Genomic DNA, 17,967 nt, shown 5'->3' on the forward strand with positions numbered 1-17,967 from the left:
TCTAGTGGAAATGCCGTCTTCAGTGAGTGACGTAACAAAGGTGTTTCATTTTCTGGTGAAATTTGATTAACTTTTGAATGTTCATGTTTGTTTCCTTAGCTTGATGAATTGAAATACTTCGTGTGATCCCTTTCTCGCTGGTTCTGGCGGTGCACTAAAAAAATAAAGCTCTAAAATAACTTTCATGTACAAATAATCATTGTTTTCCCATGTTTCATTAACAGCGTCCTGAATCAACTTAGATAGTGTTGAAATTTCTGAAAAGCTATGTGATGTAGTATAAACCGAGACAATCACCCCAAATTCATATCATGTCTTAACCTCTTTAGAATAGGAATTTAGTTTCATCCATATCCTGAGAAACTTTCTTGCTATATCAACCCAGATTATGGTTGGTTTGATACATACTCATGTTTTAAATTTTTCCCAAATATGTTGATATTCTTGAAATTGAGAAATTAAAGGCTCGTTAGTACCAACTTTAAATTTTTCCTTGTCGTTCTGAGGTCTAAGGTTGTTTATTCATCTTCAATCTTCGAGGTGAAAGGCTGATTTAAATTCTATGCAATATCTTTTTATCGAAACTAAAAAGCTTTTGATTTTGGGATAATATAATTGAAGGAATTGAGCTCTATTTATAACTAATTCCCTCGTCCAGCTTTCAGAAAAAATCGATGTGGGATACCAATTTTCTTAATTTTTTATTCAACGGGCCCCACCTTACCTAACACACTTTTTACCTGAGATGATCACATGATTATGTCGTTTAATATGACAACTTTTTAAATTTATCTCATATGGTGTGATGTCCACAAGATGATATCATGTGAACACAAACATTAAATAGTTATTTGAATCATTAGTATTTTAGTAGAACTAACTAATGTGCTAATTTATTTGATATCGGATGCAATTTTGTTTTCATGACTTTTTTATCTCACATGTTTTCTTATAAGGATTTGATGAAGTTTTTGGTTTTAGTGTGCCGATTAGACCCCGTCTGAATTGGGCCCATTTTGGTATTTCGACAAATTTGGACTGGCGTCGTGTCGACATATGGCTAATTGCTCGAGTCAAATCGCTTGAGGTGTGCGAAGGGAATATACACAAATGTCAGCACGTGTTATATATATAAAAAAATCTAACAGTTTATGGTTCATCTAAATCTTTTTGTCTCTAATCAAACACGTGGAAAATTCACAAAAATACTCCTGAGAATCGAACTGTTTTTTTTGGACATAAATCTCTCTTCAAATATAACACTGACAAACAGTGTTATTTATTATTGTATGTCAAGGCATGAAAATTCTATTTTTACTTTTGAAACATATTTTTATTGGTCCCTTCTATTATTTCATGAAAACTTGGGGGGCCTTTTTCCTTTCCACGAATTATGATAGTAATACAATAAATAGATCCTAATCTGGTCATTTGCTTTCTAATCATTTAAGCTCCCCAAGAACTCCACATAGGTGAGCTACCCCAGAAGGCAGAAACATTCTCCAAGAACAAATTTTTGAAATCACAAATCCCCTGGTTCAGGAAAAAATTTACAATTCAGCAGAAAGAAAATCATGGGTGTTGATGTTTTAGTGAATATAGATGATTTAAGATCATGTTCTACAAAATCTATATGCAGAATATGCCATGAAGAAGAGTCCGAAAGCTGTAAAAGCTTGGAGGCTCCTTGCGCTTGCACCGGAACTGTCAAGGTTTGTGTTTCGTGATAATTATTATTATTATTGGGAAATTTATGTCCTTCATGATATTGAATATGATTGTTTCTGGTTTTGCTCTGTTTTCAGTTTGCTCACAGAGATTGCATACAGAGATGGTGCAATGAAAAGCGAAACACTATTTGTGAAATTTGCTTGCAGGTGCAAATTTTGTTCTATCAAATCAAGAATATGATCGCTGGGATTTTCCATATTAATTCTGTCGATCATATTAACAATACTAATTATTCACATGTTTTTAATATAAAAATATTGGATTTGTTTCCCCTTAGTTGTTGTTTCTGTGTGTTTCTTGCCCCTGTGTGAGAAAGCTGGAGCCTCTTCCTGAAGGTGTTTTTGTCTAAAAAAGAACTCATAAATTTTAGTGTGTGTGTGTGTGTGTGTATTAAATAAAATATTATGTTTATTTATGTTTTCACCTTCTTCTAAAACTCTTTTCTCTTGATTCATTTAATTTTCAATGTATGTATTTGTACCACGGATTAGTTTTTTTTTTGGAAGGAATGCAACTCAGCTGTATTTCTTTGGCAATTTTTTAATAAAAAATCAGTACCCCCACCTCTTTTTTCCTTTAGCTATGAGTGGGACATTAGAATCTATCTTCTTTCTCGTCTACCTGTTTGTTTCTGTTGCCTGTGAGGTTCAATATATATTGAATATAGTAATTAAAAATTAGTGAAAAGGGTTTAGGTGTCCAGCATCAAATGTTTTAGTTTGTCCTAATTTGATATTTGGTTGCAGAAATTTGAACCGGGGTACACATCACAGCCGAAGAAGGCACACTTAATCGACACGACGATAGTAACCATAAGGTACTTAGTGTTCTCTGCGCCGGGATTCTTGTTTAAAATGGAATTTGCCGAGCTGATTATTTATGAAAAATAAGTCAAGTCGATGTTTTAAATACTGTTAGGGGAAGGTTGGAAATCCCAAGAATTAATCGAGAACAAGAGAATGTGGGAGAGATTCTTGAAACTGAATACTCGGAGTGTGCATCAGCAGCTGACAGAAGTGCTGCTTGCTGCAGATCAGTGGCTCTCATTGTGAGTCTTCTTTTTTACTCTAAAATTGTGTGTATGTTTGCTGAATTTGCAGTTAACCGCATTGCTTCTGATACGACATTGTTTTGCTGTGTTTGCCTCGGGAACAGTGTCAGGGGGTTACCCATCGTCACTGCCTACAGTAATTCCCTACCATTTCTTGGTATAATTCATTCGTATGCATTATCAAAAAAACCCAAATTAAAATTCTTGAAATAACTGTGCAGCTTCTTATTGTTAAAGCTAGTGGCATACTTCTTCCCATGTACGTTTTACTTCGGGTTATTGCAGCAATTCACAACAGCATCAGGCATCATCATCGACAGGTATACTTATTCGAGTTCATTCATTCGGGGGAAGAGGGAAATTGGTTGTATTATGGATGCCGGAAATTTCATGTATATTCTCTAAAATTTAGAGAATTTTTTTTATTCGATTAAGACTTCCAATATTTACAGTGTTGAGAGATGTCTGTGACACAAATGAATCGCTTTTTTTTTTTTTTTAACCTCTAATCTCAGAGATCTGTCACCAACATACCGAGTTCTGACGAGAGATGAAAAAGGGCAGCATAATAATGTCGAATCACAACCATAATAAAGCTCATCTGTGCATTCCTCTTGTACATGCCGTGTGCAATTATGTTCTTTTTTCTCCCTCTGTAGGTTAAAGGTATAGCAATTTCTTCTACAGGTAGAGATAGAATAATAAACTGAAGCAAATGTATCTTCTTCCAATGAAGAGTAAAAGCTGTGGATTTTTTGCATAGTTAAGTCTATAAGTTTACAAGGAAGATCGAGATGATACGCAGTCATTACAGGATGTCTCACTTCACTTGCCAACCAACAGTAAGGCTGGTAATGCCTGACCTAGCCATTTAGTTCAAATAGCGAGCTGTTTTGCTCCATCATGCGGCTAGGGCGGAATGCTTGATGGCAGGCATAACTTGCTTAAACATCAATAAAACGGATGTCAAATGTGTTCGGATGGATCTGCCACACATTTAAGGCTGCATATTCTTCTAAACATTCTTTAAGCTGGGCTTCACTGTATCCCTGTTAAAACCAGGAGCAAGTCTCATGACTAGCGATAAAAACGAATATATTGTCATCACAAAAGCAAAACAATTTTTGACCAACTTTAAGCTGGGCTTCACTGTATCAATGTTAAAACCAAGAGCAAGTCTCATGACTAGCGATAATAACGAATATATTGTCATCACAAAAGCAAAACAATTTTTGACCAACATAGGTTTTATAACCAGTGTGCATTTCGCCCTTCAGTTACTTAGCATTTCCCACTCAGAGGGGTTAATCAACGTTTCAGTAACAGTGTATAAACTTCATCTGGTACTGCTTTCACATGGGTACTCCCCAAATTGTAAGATACTATGTATTTCAATTTTTTCAGAATCTAACCTTTCTTGAAATCCAGTTGAGCGCATGGGCATAGCTTATATTCATCTCGTTAATCCGAGTAGCTTCGTCCCGTAAGATTGAATATATATCAGAAATCGCATCCAACCCTGATCTTTGGCGTTCATCCGAATACAAAGAGAACTTTGACATTTGCATTAACCTAAGTGCCTCATCCACATCACTCTGAGCAACGTAATCCGAGAATCTTAGCCTTGCTAAAGCCTGAAAAGATCAATATAAGTTTCCATCCCACTTAAAGTTCTGTAGTATAGTTATGCAACCTTAATCTAGAAAGGCCAAATTAAGAGAATTTTTATCTTCTGAGATTTGCAATTCCATCCAGAAAAAAGATCATCCACGGTATATTGCCTTCTACTGCTGTTGAATGAGGGTCCAAAAAATATAACTAATTCTTTACAAATGAAATATTGACTGATCAATAAGACGCTTGAAAAAAATCATGTTATCATGAGAATGCTGTTGACCAATGTACAGCACGATTAAAGAGTTTCCATTGGTCAACATTGAATGATCGATAAAGTACTCACCCCCGATATCCTGAGAATGCTTAGCAGAGTTCTAACAGTTGTATAAGTGTGGGGGGTACTTGATTTTGCTTCCTCCTGCCTGATGCTTGAATATGCGCTGGCTATATATTCTTCCAGCTCCTTTGGTACTGCGGGGGACAATTTTCTTGCAGCTGATATATATGCCCTAGATATCATGATAAATTTTTCGGTTCAAACTAGTGCAGTTTACACTTAAGGTTTTCGATCAAATGGAATTTGTGCGGCAAGGACCATGTCATCCATTTAAGAATATCGGGTTCTTTAAACTTGGTTAATAACAATGTTACTAAATGATTCTCGTACAAAGCCTTAGCAACAGATCAATGCAAAAACCAAAGAACTTTACTCCCCACATTCTTGGAGTTCTTATTGAAATAATTGCATTAATTTTTCTAGATAAATATTTAATTTCTTATTTTTTTCGGGTGATAAAATCTATGAAATATTTGTTGATGGATTTACCTGAGGACCGATGGTTCAAGGATAGTGAACCCAAGGTCAGGAGATTCTTTCGCCTGGTGAACATGGAGAACATGCCGAGCCATTTCAAGATCCGTATCCATATCTGCTCGGTCTAGGATCAACCACAGGAGATCAAACCTTGACAGAAGAGCAGGGGGGAGATTGATATTCTCAGCTGGTGTTCTCCTAAGATCATATCTTCCCCTTAACATAAACATGGAAACTGAAAAATATCAGAGTGGGCAATGAAAGTTATTGATTAATAATTAGTTGTAGCTTGGTCGAATTAAACCAGCCTTGCATCTGTATTATAGTCCAGATAAGTATAAAAATGCAAATGAGATTGGTGGTGTGACATACTAAAACACAAAACAAAAACAGTGACATTGAGTTTATGATAAGTATACCAGGCCGGATTAGCCGCAGCAAGGACAGCAGTCCGTGCATTCAGAGATGTAGTGATGCCAGCCTTAGCAATACTAACAGTTTGCTGCTCCATTACCTCATGTATTGCTGTACGATCAGATTCATCCATCTTGTCGAATTCATCAATGGCACATATACCCATATCCGCAAGTACCTGATGCAAGCAACAGTTATTAACACTCCATTTGCTTTCGGAAGATAGAAAAAGACACCTTCAATCAGTGCTCTCACCAGAGCACCACCTTCCAAAACCATTTCATTCGTCACTGGATCCTTCTGAACAGCAGCAGTCAAACCAACTCCACTACTTCCTTTACCAGTTGTATAAACACCCCTTGGGGCAACATTAATTATGTGTTTGAGAAGCTGACTTTTTGCAACTCCTGGATCACCCATCAAACATATGTGTAGGTCTCCTCTAATCTGCATTTAGATAAAGAGAATGTTATTATGCCAAAACCATGAGAAGCACTATAAGATTCCCAAATGAAAGATAGATGCTTTCGAAGGTGGAACTGATAGACAGGTACGTTTTATCATGTCCAAAGAACTGATGCATTTGACTCGGGCAGAAAAAAATAGGCACTGATGTGTGCGTTATAGCAATAAAACAGAAACAAATAGAAAGAGGGGCAACTTTCATAATCAGATTCTTCAAGGGTAAAAAAGGTAATGTCAAAAAAAAAGTACCCTCATCCCATCCTTCAATTTTCGATGTGGAGCACCAACTAGGAGAAGAAGAAGGGCCTTTTTAATATCTCCATGCCCAAATATCTCGGGAGCCAATGACTGAGCCAATTTGTTATAGATGTCACCATCCTCAGCTAAGCGAGCAATTTGCTCTTCCTCATCTCCTCTGAGTTCATACCTACAAACAGCAACAATCATTTAGTTTCACTAATAAGCTCTTTGTCACGAATCAATTGGACAGGTAACCATAAAGAATACCCTAACAATGAATTCACCCTGTTCATGGAACTTGAGGATATTTTTCTCAACAGAGTGACAAGAAAGGTGAAAAGGATAATTTGGGGTTGGGTATTACCAGCAGAGTACATCTGTCGTACTGTTTTCCTGTCTCTACTCTATCCAAATATAAAAATAGATTACACCAGATTCACTAGGAAAGGAATCTGATACGAAGGGCATAATAAAACCCAATACATTTCACTTTACTCCCGGTGAAGGTAAGATGGCAGGACAAGGCATCCTCGTTCTATATCTATGAACACTTGTTTTCTTTAGCTTTACCACAAAATTTTGTGATCCAGAAACCAAAATAAGACATCATTTATAATGAATCAGTAAGTACGCTGTGGCACTCTCCAGAACTGCAGAATTAACTAGCTAAACCTTGTCGAGAATCTCATTGACATTTTATTCCCATGTAGCAAAAAAAAAAACACATATAAGAAATAGTGAAATATCTTACTCTTCATATTTTTTTTTGAAATGGGTGACAGACATGGCTTCCAAGTACGTATCTGCAATTAATCCAGCTCGCATAGCCCTAAATCCAGTGTATGGCATTGGAAGAAATATTCCCGACAACTCGACAATATCACCTGGAGCCACCTGCAATAACGAGAATGATCATAAGTTGAAAGGCTTTGACCCTTTTATTAACTAGTAAAATCTAATCTTCAATAATTCTTAAAAAAATCTTATCTTCTATGTTGATTGTCAGGTTTCAAACTGAAACAAAAATCAGAGAGGTCTAGTTATATCTAAACTATTTCAAGTGGGTAAATCCCTATAATTTCTGATTGTTTTCAAAAAAACTTTTCCAAGCTTGCATAATAATTTGAGTTTGCGACATCAAGATTCCACAACCCGAGGTCCTAGACTCCACGCCTTAGCTTGTAGACATGCATCAATTTTATTTAGGTTAAGAAAAACACTTAAAAGATGACAGATATCACCAACCTTTCGTGTAAGCTCTCCCCTAAAATGAACAGTCATGGACCGAGGAATGTGCCCTTTTGGAACATGTTCAGCTAGCTCTTGAAGTTTGGCCTGCAATCGATTTAATTCTATGAAAAAGGAACTCAGGATTGTGTTCATTGAATTGCCACTCTAAAGGTGAGTGTTAACCTCCTGAAACTTCAAAAATTTTGATGCCCTGAGCTGGGGAATAAGATTTCCTTTTGCCCTATTTGTTTTGCATTGAGCAGATGGACAATCAAATAGAGGCATGAATACTCGGGCAGTGACCTCCTGAGTCAAATAAAACCGCAGATTATTATTTTTTTTTAAGAGAAAAACAGCAGATTATTGAGCATACAAAGTCAAGGATGAAGTCAAGCACATAGCAAATACAAAACCTGGTAGATTTCGAATCCACACTCTTCGCAAGTATAGACGGCCACCTGCATTAATGGTTTGACATCCGAACAGCGTGTCACAATACCAGATATCCTTACAAGCTGACCGATATATGCAGCTTTGACCTCCCTAATGGTGAAATTCCGACCTTTTGAAGATGCTTTAATGTAAACTTCACTGGTTTTCAGAAGATAATTCGTTAGCTTCCCCTTCCTTTCTTAAGAAGTTTAGCAGATAATCGTGGTCACAATTCTTATACTGCCTCTAGTTCATGGAATGAATCAAACTTGTGACAGTGACATTAGCATAGTTGTTAAATTCCAAAAAGGAGCGAGCCTAGGCTCAAGGCTCGTTGAGACTCTGCCTTTGAGCCTCGACACAAGGTAAGGCGAAATACTTTGATGAAGCATGTGCCTTAAACCATGAAAAAGTATCGGTTTGCTTGTGTAGTGCCCCCTTCCACTTCTAATAACTACGGATATTAGCCCCTGAAAAACAATCTAATGAAGCAACCTAATCAACCTCTGTTTTTTAACACTCGGCTTCAAGGTTAAACCATCACCGCTCTAGTCTAATAATCATTTCCAAGTATTCCTCTCCTATGCAATCAACTCAATAAATACTAGTTAATTGGTTTAGCAATTTTTAGATGTTGGATTTCATTCAGCAGAAAATATAAATAAACTTTTACTTCTCTGGTATTACAAATATAAAAAATAAGGACGATGTAAGTACATAGTTGTGCAAGCATATTTTTGTTTGTTGTACTATAAGCTTCAATAATAGATATAGGTTTTACTGGAAAGGAGAAACACGAAATATAATGTTGCCTTTCCTTTCTACTTTCTCCGATAAATAGTGGACTCGCAAAATCAGTCGAACAATCAAAACAGCGAGCATTTTATGACAATCAAATAAGAATTAAAAAAAATCCAAATTTCTTGGATAAATCTTACAATATTCGCTTGATTTCCATAGGCATCTTTTGCTGTGGATCAGATCGATCAGAATTTTCAGTTCCTTCCTCAGATCTCTGAGTCGTCAAAATATCTTGGTCGTCATCCAGAAAGACCTCCGTTGGCTCCGGCATAAGCTGGTCAATTGCAGTCGCAAATACCCCAACATATCTCCGCGTGTTTTCGGTGACCCGCCTCAGAAATTCCTCGTCCAAGTCCTTATACTAATTTTTAAAAAATACAATGAAAACCCTAAATCAAAAAGATTTAATTCTGAACTGTTGGCATTTGATAAAACTGAAAGGGAAGAAACGTCACATTAGCTAGGTCTTCTAGCTCGATCTGGACGGCCTTAGCTCTACGATTAGCTACATCTTGCTGAAAATCAACAAATCAGCAAAATAATTTTTTTTTAAAAAAATACACAATATATGAAGATCTAAAGCACCAAATATCCACCATTAAGCTCATATTATACTCTGGTATCCCGAATCCATAATGAGAGAGAAAAAGGAAGAAAAATTATGGAAACTCACAAGGATGTTGATGTATTTGGCTTCACCATTCGGATCTGCAAAGTTAGAAAGAAAATCCTTCGCGGTTTCTGGAACACACGACACAAAATCCAGTGAACTACATGTGCAGATTAGAACACACAAAAAAGCGTAATGAACATTGAAGAGGTAGATTACCTATGTCTTTCTTGAAGTTGAGATCATCCATGGCGCCGCCTTCTGCGTCTCGCTGTGTTGGTTGCTATTGGCGGCAAAAAAAAAGGAAGTGGAACAGAAGAGGTGATCAGATTTTTTGGCGGGAAACAGGGGCCTCCGTGCAAGAGAGAGCGGGTGTTCGTTTTCACAATTTGACCCTCGAGGTTCTGAAAATGATTTCCCCACCTCTAACATTTGAAAAAATACTCCAAACATCCGACAATCTGCCTGTGGGGTTTCTTTTTGTAAATATCTTGGTTTTATTTATGAACCATATATCTGACATAAACAAAAAAAATCTATACACTTTATATAAATATAACGAAGAGAGCACTGTTAAACTATAAACAATAAAAAGGAAGACTGCTTAAATAACTAGAAAGTTAAAATCTATATAATTTTTAAATTACAAAGAATTTTGTTACAGTTAGATCATAAACTCGATATTTCGTTTCAAATAAAAACTTTGATTTGCAAATCAAATTATAAATTTCAATTTTTTTTTATCTTTTTCAAGTTACATACTACATACCAATCATATATGTGCTTCCCGTTACACCTCACACAACATGAAAATACTCACATACTTAATAATAACTCGTAAAAGATGCACACGCGTTACATGTGTTATTATTACTTTCAATTTAATCAAATAATACTAAACAATTAACATGAAATATTTTCAATTTAGAAGAGTTGTTCGATTTAAAAAGAAAGTTTTATGTAGATTTTTTTCTATGTAAAATATGGAGTGACTTGATAAAGTTTTTAGTAGGATAAAAAAGATAATCATGAAATTAAATATTTTAGGCATAGTTTGGTACACATGATAGGATAAACATGTAATATATAATATAAGTTGTTTAAATGTAATGTTTGGTATGATTTTACTAAGAGAGATTAAATTTATATATTAGATTGTAATGACAAAATTAACCTTATCATAATAAATTTTATAATTTCAAAGTTGTTCCTTGAGTTCATATTTCTTATCTGTTCATACGCCGACAGTACTTGCATGATTTATTTATTTTTATCTAATTTTATATATTATATAATATGATACTTGAACCATTGATTTTGTGAGTCAAGTCAAGTATCAACTTTTAATGTTAATTGAGTGATACTAATAATTTTATTGAGATTTATAAAAAAATCATTTATATAATTATCTATAGTTCATTTATATAATTATCATATTATATAATATATATAAATAAATAAAAATATTTATTTGATGGGACGGTGGGATTTTTATATATTGAGGGCAATTAAGTCATTTGTGGTGTTTTTATCATTAAATTAAAAGTATCATATCTCATAAAAAGGATGTTTTATCTTTGTATAAAATTATTTATCACGGGCTCATGGTATTATCATGGACTTTCTAAAAATGTACCAAATATGGGATAAAGATGATTATTTATCAATCCGTTTCTTATGTATTGTACCAAACTATACTTTAGTGTATAGTTAATCTAAAATTCACATATTTAATAATATAACATAGAAGATAAAGATGATGATGATGATGGGTCATTCACCGACCCGCAAAGCCAAGTGATATAAACTAAATTAAAATATCAATATTAACTTTCTAAACCACCCCCCTCCGTGTTCCCTATAAATACCCCCTCTCAACTCTCTTGTAACTTTCTTTTCGCTCACTTTTGCAATTGCTTTCTTAAAGGTAAGCCTCTTTCTTTCTCTGTTTCGTCCTTTTTTTTTTCCTTTACTTTTTCAGATTTTTATTGTTTATGTTTAATTTGTTTTGTTCATTTCCTAGTTATTTTGTCGTGTTTTTGTTCGGATAGATTTCGATTTATTGCGTGATTTTCATTCGTTATTGTTGTTTTTTGTTCATCGGCAGGTTGATCGAATCTGGCTCGTTACATCACAGGTCCAGTGTTTCATTTTTTTTCATATAATTTGCACAGTTAATATCTAGTTCTGTTTCTATGAATTTGCGTTTCTTCCTCCCGGAAAATATATGACACACGCTGTTCTCATTCGTAGAATTAGAATTCTTCACTCATTCTCCGTAGTGTTTCTCTACTGGTTCTACGTGTTTTCATGAATTAGCCCCTACGAAATCACCCTAAATTTGTTGAGTTAGATAAATTCTCTTGACCAATTAACCTCCCAATTCACTGATCCAACCTAGACACACTCATTATTTATATATTATATATATTAACCTTAAGACCCAATCATTTTCGAATTTTATTGGGTTAAAGACCTAAGCATGGCTTCAAAACAGCTCCCAACTAGTTCTAGTTCCGATGCCAATGAAAGGAAAAGGAAGCGGAAGATTTCAAACCGGGAATCTGCTCGTAGATCCCGAATGAGGAAGCAGAAACACTTGGATGAGCTGATTGCTCAAGAGAAGCAAGTGCATGAGGAGAACAAAAAGCTTAGGCAGATGATCGACAGTGCCTCTCAGATGTACCTCAATTTTTCATCTGAGAATAATGTTCTGAGGGCTCAGGGTTCGGAGCTGACTGGTCGTCTCCAATCACTCAACTCTGTTCTGTTTATTGCGTCTGAGGTGAGCGGCATGGCCTTTGATATATATTCCCAGTGTACCGGAGGCTTTGCTCGAACCGTGGCAACTACCTTGCCCTGTTCAGCCTATTCCAGCTTCTGCTGATATCTTCAGGTACTAATAATGGCAGAAGTTGGAAGCGCTATCGATTTTCCAATGGTTGTTTGTATCTATTGGTCAAACTTTGATTGGTAGTTATGTTATTGTAATGTTTTCACTATGATCCTATCAGGACCCTTGGGTTTTGTAATATTGAAAAGCTTTTAGTTCCTTTCTTAGAATTTGATGTTGATGTGCTTGTTGTATGTAATTTTCTTTGGTGCCGATGTTATCTGTTTTCTTTGGAATAAGTGATCAATTTTCATTCCTGTTTGCTCGGCGCTCATACTCATTGCTAGTGCCAAGCGATTATCATCTTTTAGAGAAAAACCGATATTTGTCAACGTCTGATCTATGTTTTCTTTTTATTTTCTATCATTTATTAATATGCTTTAGCACATACGAATGCATTTTCATTAATCTATCAATGGCATCAGTATGGACATGGGGACTATTTTCTGAAATGCTTTCAGTACCTCGTTTGATTGTTTTAGCTCATGCTTGGTTTGCTACGGTGCTGGCAAACCAAGCGATATGATACTAGATCCTAAGAGAGTTGCTCATCGTGGGCATGCTTGTTAGCCAGTATCTGCATCCCATTCTTTTTCGTATGTTATTGATTATATTTGAATTTGTTTTTACAGTAATATTTCAATTTGTAGGAAATAATAAATAAAATTTGATCTTTCGTTGCTTATGCTTGGAATTTGGCCTCACGGTGGATCTTTTCTGGTGCTATGATTGCATTGCTTCTTGTTCTCGTAAAGTTTGTATATATTCATACATCCAGTGAAAAGCGGCATTTCTCCATATCCACGCACCAAGTATCTCTGGTACTTTGGAATTTGCTTTTAGCGAATTTGATCACGGTTGAGATTCTCTCGTCGAGCTAAAGTCATCAATGAAAGAATCGGAATAACACCCCTCTCATATAGACAGGAATATTCAATTTATCTTACGGCCCGACACCAAGATCATGAAAAATATTACCATTCCAGGGCTTACAACCAAATAGACCANTGTGTGGAGTAATTTAGATCAATAATTGATGATGATACGTTCAATAATTTTGGCCAATGAATTTGGTTTTAATACTCTTTCCGGTGAGTAACTGATCGGAAACATAAATAAAGAAGAGTGCTTCCTACATCTTTATGGGCGAGAAAAATATGACTTACTCATACTTGTTCTTATATCTTGATAATAGGTGCGAAAAGAGTATTTTAAAGTGGAATTGCAACTTTTCTGGCCGACCAATTTGATTTGATTGGCAGAAATTGACTAGCATCTGCATGTTGTAGTATCAAAAAAAAAAAAATATCGTAGTGAAACATCACAAGTAATATTAACAATAAATAAAAGATTTCAATATTTACAGTGGTTCACCCATTAATTGGTCTGCATCCACTGAAAACATTTCAAGAATATCACTTATTTATTAACAACAAAGAAGAAAAAAGAATTGAGAATACAAAATGTTTCATTCAAAACACTCTGATTTTAATACTCATTTTATCTCCACTAATCAAGTCCTTCCAAGGATAAACACTACTTAAGAAATCTCACAGTACAAAGTATTTCACTCAAAACACTCTAATTTTAACACTCATTTTCTATCCATTAATCATGTCCTTCCAAGGATAAACACTCCTTAAGAAATCTCACACTAAACCATTTATCTCACTTCTACACTTATGATTGTAGATGGGAGGATTTTTTGTTTTTGTGTGATTTGAAAATAAAAAATTAATGGGTATTTATAACTGAATTTTAGGGGAAAAAAAATAAAACATCATTACTTACATAATTAAACAAACCATTTTTTAGTAACAAAAAACACGTGTTAATTATTTGTAAAAAACAATGTATCTTGATTTCAAATTTGTTGGCTTGATTTGTTTTGCAATTCTTCTCCTCAAGCACATGTTGTGAATTCAATCAGATCTGCAACAGGTCTGCACCATTCCAACTTTCATTTCGGCAATATCTTGGTCATCATATTAGTTTCATTTTGTATGCATGAATCTTATCCATTATAACTTCTTCTCCAATACATCTCATGTCCAACGATAGCGAACATCAATATAATTAGATCTTAAATGCATTGAAGGATTCTTTCCAAGATCAATTACATTATGACTGTCACAGAACAACTAGTATTCATTTTCTACAAAACTTAATTCCTCCAAAAACCCTTTCATCCATAACGGCTCTTTGCATGCCTCAGTTGCTGCAATGAACCACGCTTCAATGGTTGACAGATATAGTGTCTCCAACTTCATCCAAAGCATACGATCATGTGTCTCGTTACAAATATGATTGTACATGTCATCAACAAATTTTTGGATATACCCATATACTTGCTCGTGCTCAAAGTTCCATCCGGCATCTGATTTATCACCTAGTTTAGACTCGCTGAACACCGATATATGCATTTTTGTGACGAATAGAAGATCTTGCATCTTACTTTTCCAAAGTTGATAATTAGAGTCATTAAGACTAATCATCTTACTTGTACGTACCTCAATCTTTTGTGACTGCTACCAACAAATTAATTGTCAAAGCCTGAACACCAAAGAACAAATTCTTTAATACTATTTAGAAAACCTTTTCTGATGTGGAAGTTCAGACTAAACTATAACCACATAGCATACGATAACTTTCTATAGTATTTGAGAACCTCACTCTGATATCAATTGTTGGGATATTGAGGAAAGAAACGATGATGGACATCAATATTTATAGTGATTCACCCCTAAATTAAACTACATCCAGTCCAAACATTTCAAATAGATCACTTCTTTATTAATAACAAAGAAGACAAGAGAATTGAGAATACAAAATATTTCACTCAGAACACTCTGATTTATCACTCACATTCTCTCCACTAATCCTATTACTTCCAATAATAAACAGTCATTAAGAAATTTCACACTAAATCATTTATCTCGCTTCTATACTTATGATTGTAGATGAGATAATTTTGTATTTTGGTGTGATTTGAGAATGAATAAGTATTTATAGGTGAAGTTTATAGAAATAAAACAAAAAATATGAATTCATTGCTTACATAATTAAACCAACTATTTTTTACTAACACAAAACATGTGTTATTTATTTGTAAAAAATGATGTGCTTTGAATTCAAATTTATTGGCTTGATTTGTTTATCACTGTAAATGTATGCTTATTGTTGGGATACATGCATTTGTGTTAGCATACACGTAACAATTTGCAGGATATGGAATACGCATGTTGTGGAGCATAAATCTTTAGGCTTCCTCTGGCGGACTAGGCATATAATTTTATTGCTATAATGATAGGGTCAAATGTTAGCTTTTAGATCATTAATATATATATGTCAATTTTCATATTTAATATAATAATATAGAGAAAAACATTCCCAATATAGCATATACTAATGTGGATTGTGTCCAAGTATAATTAACTATGCTTTAATTATTCAGATGCATTATTAGTTCATCTAAGAATGACCACGCATTGGAAGAACAAATATTTAGTTTGTTGTCTATTTCTATAGCTTGATTGAGTACAATTCAACACAAGCATTTAAATCGACGGGGTCTCTTGATTGGTATCCACGACCACGTAAAGAATCTCAACAAATTGATTTTTAAAAAATACAACACTTTTGAATAATTTTTCTTAAAATTCATACCTAATCCCAAAGTCAAACCTTTTCGTCATTTGGAGTTGGCTTGCAATTCTCCCTTCTCCTACAATTACAAGCCAAGAACATCAATACCCCAATCAATCCCTTCACAATTCCAACCATTCCAATTGTCACCGTTGTGTAATACAGCCACCATCCCACAAAGTCCACCACCCCAATCCCCATCATCAGCTCCCTCTTCACATCAGCCGCCAGCGCCAGCGCCTCCACCTCCTCTCTCACGCGCCACCACCAAAGCCACCCGAAGCCCACCCCCATCACCACCTTCACCAACCATCCTTCCTCCTCCCTGTAAACTCCGAACACCGTGTCATCGACCACGGGCTTCACCACGGTCCTCCACCAAAACAGCGTCGTTTCATGCAGACCGAAGAAGAAAACCACTCTGCAGAGCAGACCCTTTTCTTGACCGAAACTCGAACCGTCTATACCAGAGGCTATGCTCCCTTCAATACCTAACCCGACACATAGTTGTAACATGCAAAGGAAAATCCACGCGGTGTATAGACGATGTCGTGTCAAGGAGCTGTGGCTCAGGAATGTGATTTTTCCTGTAAGTCCTTGGGCGAGAGTGGATGCACTAATCACAGAGACGAGAAGATGGAGAATCGTGTGTGTCTTGTTCAAGAAAAGGGAGCATAGTAAACAAGTGGGATGCTGAGTGGCGTAGTTAGATACGGAGAGGAAATATTGTGCGGCGGCGACTCGGGCGAGGAGGAGGAACGAGAGAGGGAGGAGAAGACTGAGGAGGGTGTTGGTGAGTATATGGAAAGAATCCCGGATGACAGCGCCGCCGCCATTTTTCTTGCCGACACTGATCATATGATTGGTTTGTGATTGATTCATCGTCAACTCCATTAAACGCCCCTGAATGAACAAGATCACATGGTCTGGGCTTGCATAAATATATATATATATACAAGGATGAATAATGAGATCGAATAGGAACATGGAGGTTAAAGTGGATGTCACGACCTGGTTTGGTCGTTGAGTGAGTTGACATAGGACATGGTCGCCATTGAAATACATATCTTAATATATTTATTTATATTTCATGCATCGATATTTATGTATATTTTAGTGGTTATTCTGATGGGTGAGATCTTTTTCTTCTTCTTCTTTTTCCCGACAAACCAATGTATTTCAAGATTTAGTTCAGTTCGCTGGTAATTTTTAATTTCATTTTGAAAATATTGGGTTTTAGCTAGACTTGGTTCGATCTTGCAACTGGAAATTTTGAATCATCGATCTTTTTTTCCGACATGTTGATTATAATGATTTTGAATAATTTTATTTTATTTCATGATTGATTTATCAGAAAATTTTTATTACATGATTAACTTGTCACTATGTATTTTTCCTAAAAATATTGGATTTTCTTTTTATTGTTTTTCAAGATTTTATTATTTTCTGAGAAAGTATATCAGTTTCTAGAAGGATTGTTTAGTCAATTTTTTTAGCGATTCGAGTTGATCCGTAACCAAACGAATCGATTAAACGAGTAATTATATAATTATAATGTATGTGAGAATTTAAACAAGATAATTGATTTATTCTTCCTAAGCTAAAAATGGTCCAATATTAAACTCGTGATTAAACGTGTTTACGATTATCACATCCGAAAGAATTTGACTTGATCAATATGTAGTTTTATTAATTCGTCCTAACACGCTGCCAACCATAATATATTGTTTGTTGTAATAATAATAATAATAATAATAATAATAATGATAATGATAATAATAATAAAAAGAATATATTGTTTGTTATCTCCATCCAATTTCATAAAAAAACAATTTTGATAATGATCGGGCTCTCTCTCTCTATATATATGAAACCACTTTCAATAAGAATTTTAAAATGTACACACTTCTCATGCATGAATAAAAAAACACAAAAATTTTGTTGTAGGTATTCTTTTATTCGTCTTGAGAAATCTCAGAAAAAAATTGGTGATCCAAAAAGCTATGAGAAAATAGTCGAAACAA

The 17,967-nt window shown here is 35.0% G+C and overlaps 4 protein-coding genes across 10 annotated transcripts; 2 read left to right on the top strand and 2 right to left on the bottom strand.

Annotated features, from left to right (window-relative positions):
• Positions 1-1,391: 1,391 nt before the first annotated feature.
• Positions 1,392-3,732, top strand: LOC140979020 (uncharacterized). Of its 7 annotated transcripts, none has more exons than XR_012175695.1 (8): positions 1,466-1,712; positions 1,806-1,877; positions 2,478-2,548; positions 2,650-2,779; positions 2,832-2,918; positions 3,004-3,102; positions 3,298-3,448; positions 3,597-3,732. XR_012175695.1 is itself a non-coding variant. In XM_073444372.1 (7 exons), the coding sequence occupies exons 2-7, from the start codon at positions 1,575-1,577 to the stop codon at positions 3,214-3,216; spliced, it is 711 nt and encodes a 236-aa protein (XP_073300473.1). In that variant the 5' UTR covers positions 1,392-1,458; positions 1,563-1,574; the 3' UTR covers positions 3,217-3,274. The 7 variants fall into 7 exon arrangements, 5 of the variants coding, with proteins under 5 accessions (XP_073300473.1, XP_073300475.1, XP_073300477.1 ...); XR_012175696.1 differs by having other exon boundaries at positions 2,887-2,918; XM_073444372.1 differs by lacking the exons at positions 3,298-3,448; positions 3,597-3,732 and adding an exon at positions 1,392-1,458 and having other exon boundaries at positions 1,563-1,712; positions 3,004-3,274.
• LOC140979019 (DNA replication licensing factor MCM7-like) lies at positions 3,530-9,760 on the bottom strand. Its single transcript, XM_073444370.1, has 15 exons — positions 9,625-9,760; positions 9,469-9,536; positions 9,251-9,310; positions 8,933-9,156; positions 7,976-8,153; positions 7,746-7,868; positions 7,578-7,667; positions 7,084-7,226; positions 6,342-6,519; positions 5,883-6,074; positions 5,633-5,805; positions 5,226-5,429; positions 4,743-4,908; positions 4,195-4,416; positions 3,530-3,831 (listed from the first exon to the last, which is right to left on the bottom strand). Exons 1-15 carry the CDS (start codon positions 9,653-9,655, stop codon positions 3,727-3,729), a joined length of 2,157 nt encoding a protein of 718 aa, XP_073300471.1. The 5' UTR covers positions 9,656-9,760; the 3' UTR covers positions 3,530-3,726.
• A 1,608-nt stretch (positions 9,761-11,368) lies between these two features.
• On the top strand, positions 11,369-12,688 carry LOC140979021 (bZIP transcription factor 53-like). The gene is given in 2 exon segments (XM_073444377.1): positions 11,369-12,211; positions 12,213-12,688. Coding segments are annotated over 2 exon segments (420 nt in total). The 5' UTR covers positions 11,369-11,887; the 3' UTR covers positions 12,309-12,688.
• A 3,106-nt stretch (positions 12,689-15,794) lies between these two features.
• On the bottom strand, positions 15,795-16,839 carry LOC140978002 (uncharacterized). Its single transcript, XM_073442713.1, has one exon. The coding sequence runs from the start codon at positions 16,835-16,837 to the stop codon at positions 15,977-15,979; it is 861 nt and encodes a 286-aa protein (XP_073298814.1). The 5' UTR covers positions 16,838-16,839; the 3' UTR covers positions 15,795-15,976.
• Between the last annotated feature and the right edge of the window lie 1,128 nt (positions 16,840-17,967).

Source organism: Primulina huaijiensis, chromosome 6, assembly GCF_012295235.1.
Source record: "Primulina huaijiensis isolate GDHJ02 chromosome 6, ASM1229523v2, whole genome shotgun sequence".
Taxonomy (NCBI): Eukaryota; Viridiplantae; Streptophyta; class Magnoliopsida; order Lamiales; family Gesneriaceae; genus Primulina; species Primulina huaijiensis.

Excerpts from the sequence above, each read along its gene's own strand:
- LOC140979020 (XM_073444372.1), top strand. The coding sequence starts at position 1,575 with ATGGGTGTTGATGTTTTAGTGAATATAGATGATTTAAGATCATGTTCT. Across the intron at positions 1,713-1,805 it reads CTTGCACCGGAACTGTCAAG|TTTGCTCACAGAGATTGCAT; the intron begins GTTTGTGTTTCG and ends CTCTGTTTTCAG. Across the intron at positions 1,878-2,477 it reads TTTGTGAAATTTGCTTGCAG|AAATTTGAACCGGGGTACAC; the intron begins GTGCAAATTTTG and ends ATTTGGTTGCAG.
- LOC140978002 (XM_073442713.1), bottom strand. The coding sequence starts at position 16,837 with ATGGAGTTGACGATGAATCAATCACAAACCAATCATATGATCAGTGTC.
- LOC140979019 (XM_073444370.1), bottom strand. The coding sequence starts at position 9,655 with ATGGATGATCTCAACTTCAAGAAAGACATAG. Across the intron at positions 9,537-9,624 it reads CAACTTCAAGAAAGACATAG|AAACCGCGAAGGATTTTCTT; the intron begins GTAATCTACCTC and ends CGTGTGTTCCAG. Across the intron at positions 7,227-7,577 it reads GGGGAGAGCTTACACGAAAG|GTGGCTCCAGGTGATATTGT; the intron begins GTTGGTGATATC and ends TCGTTATTGCAG.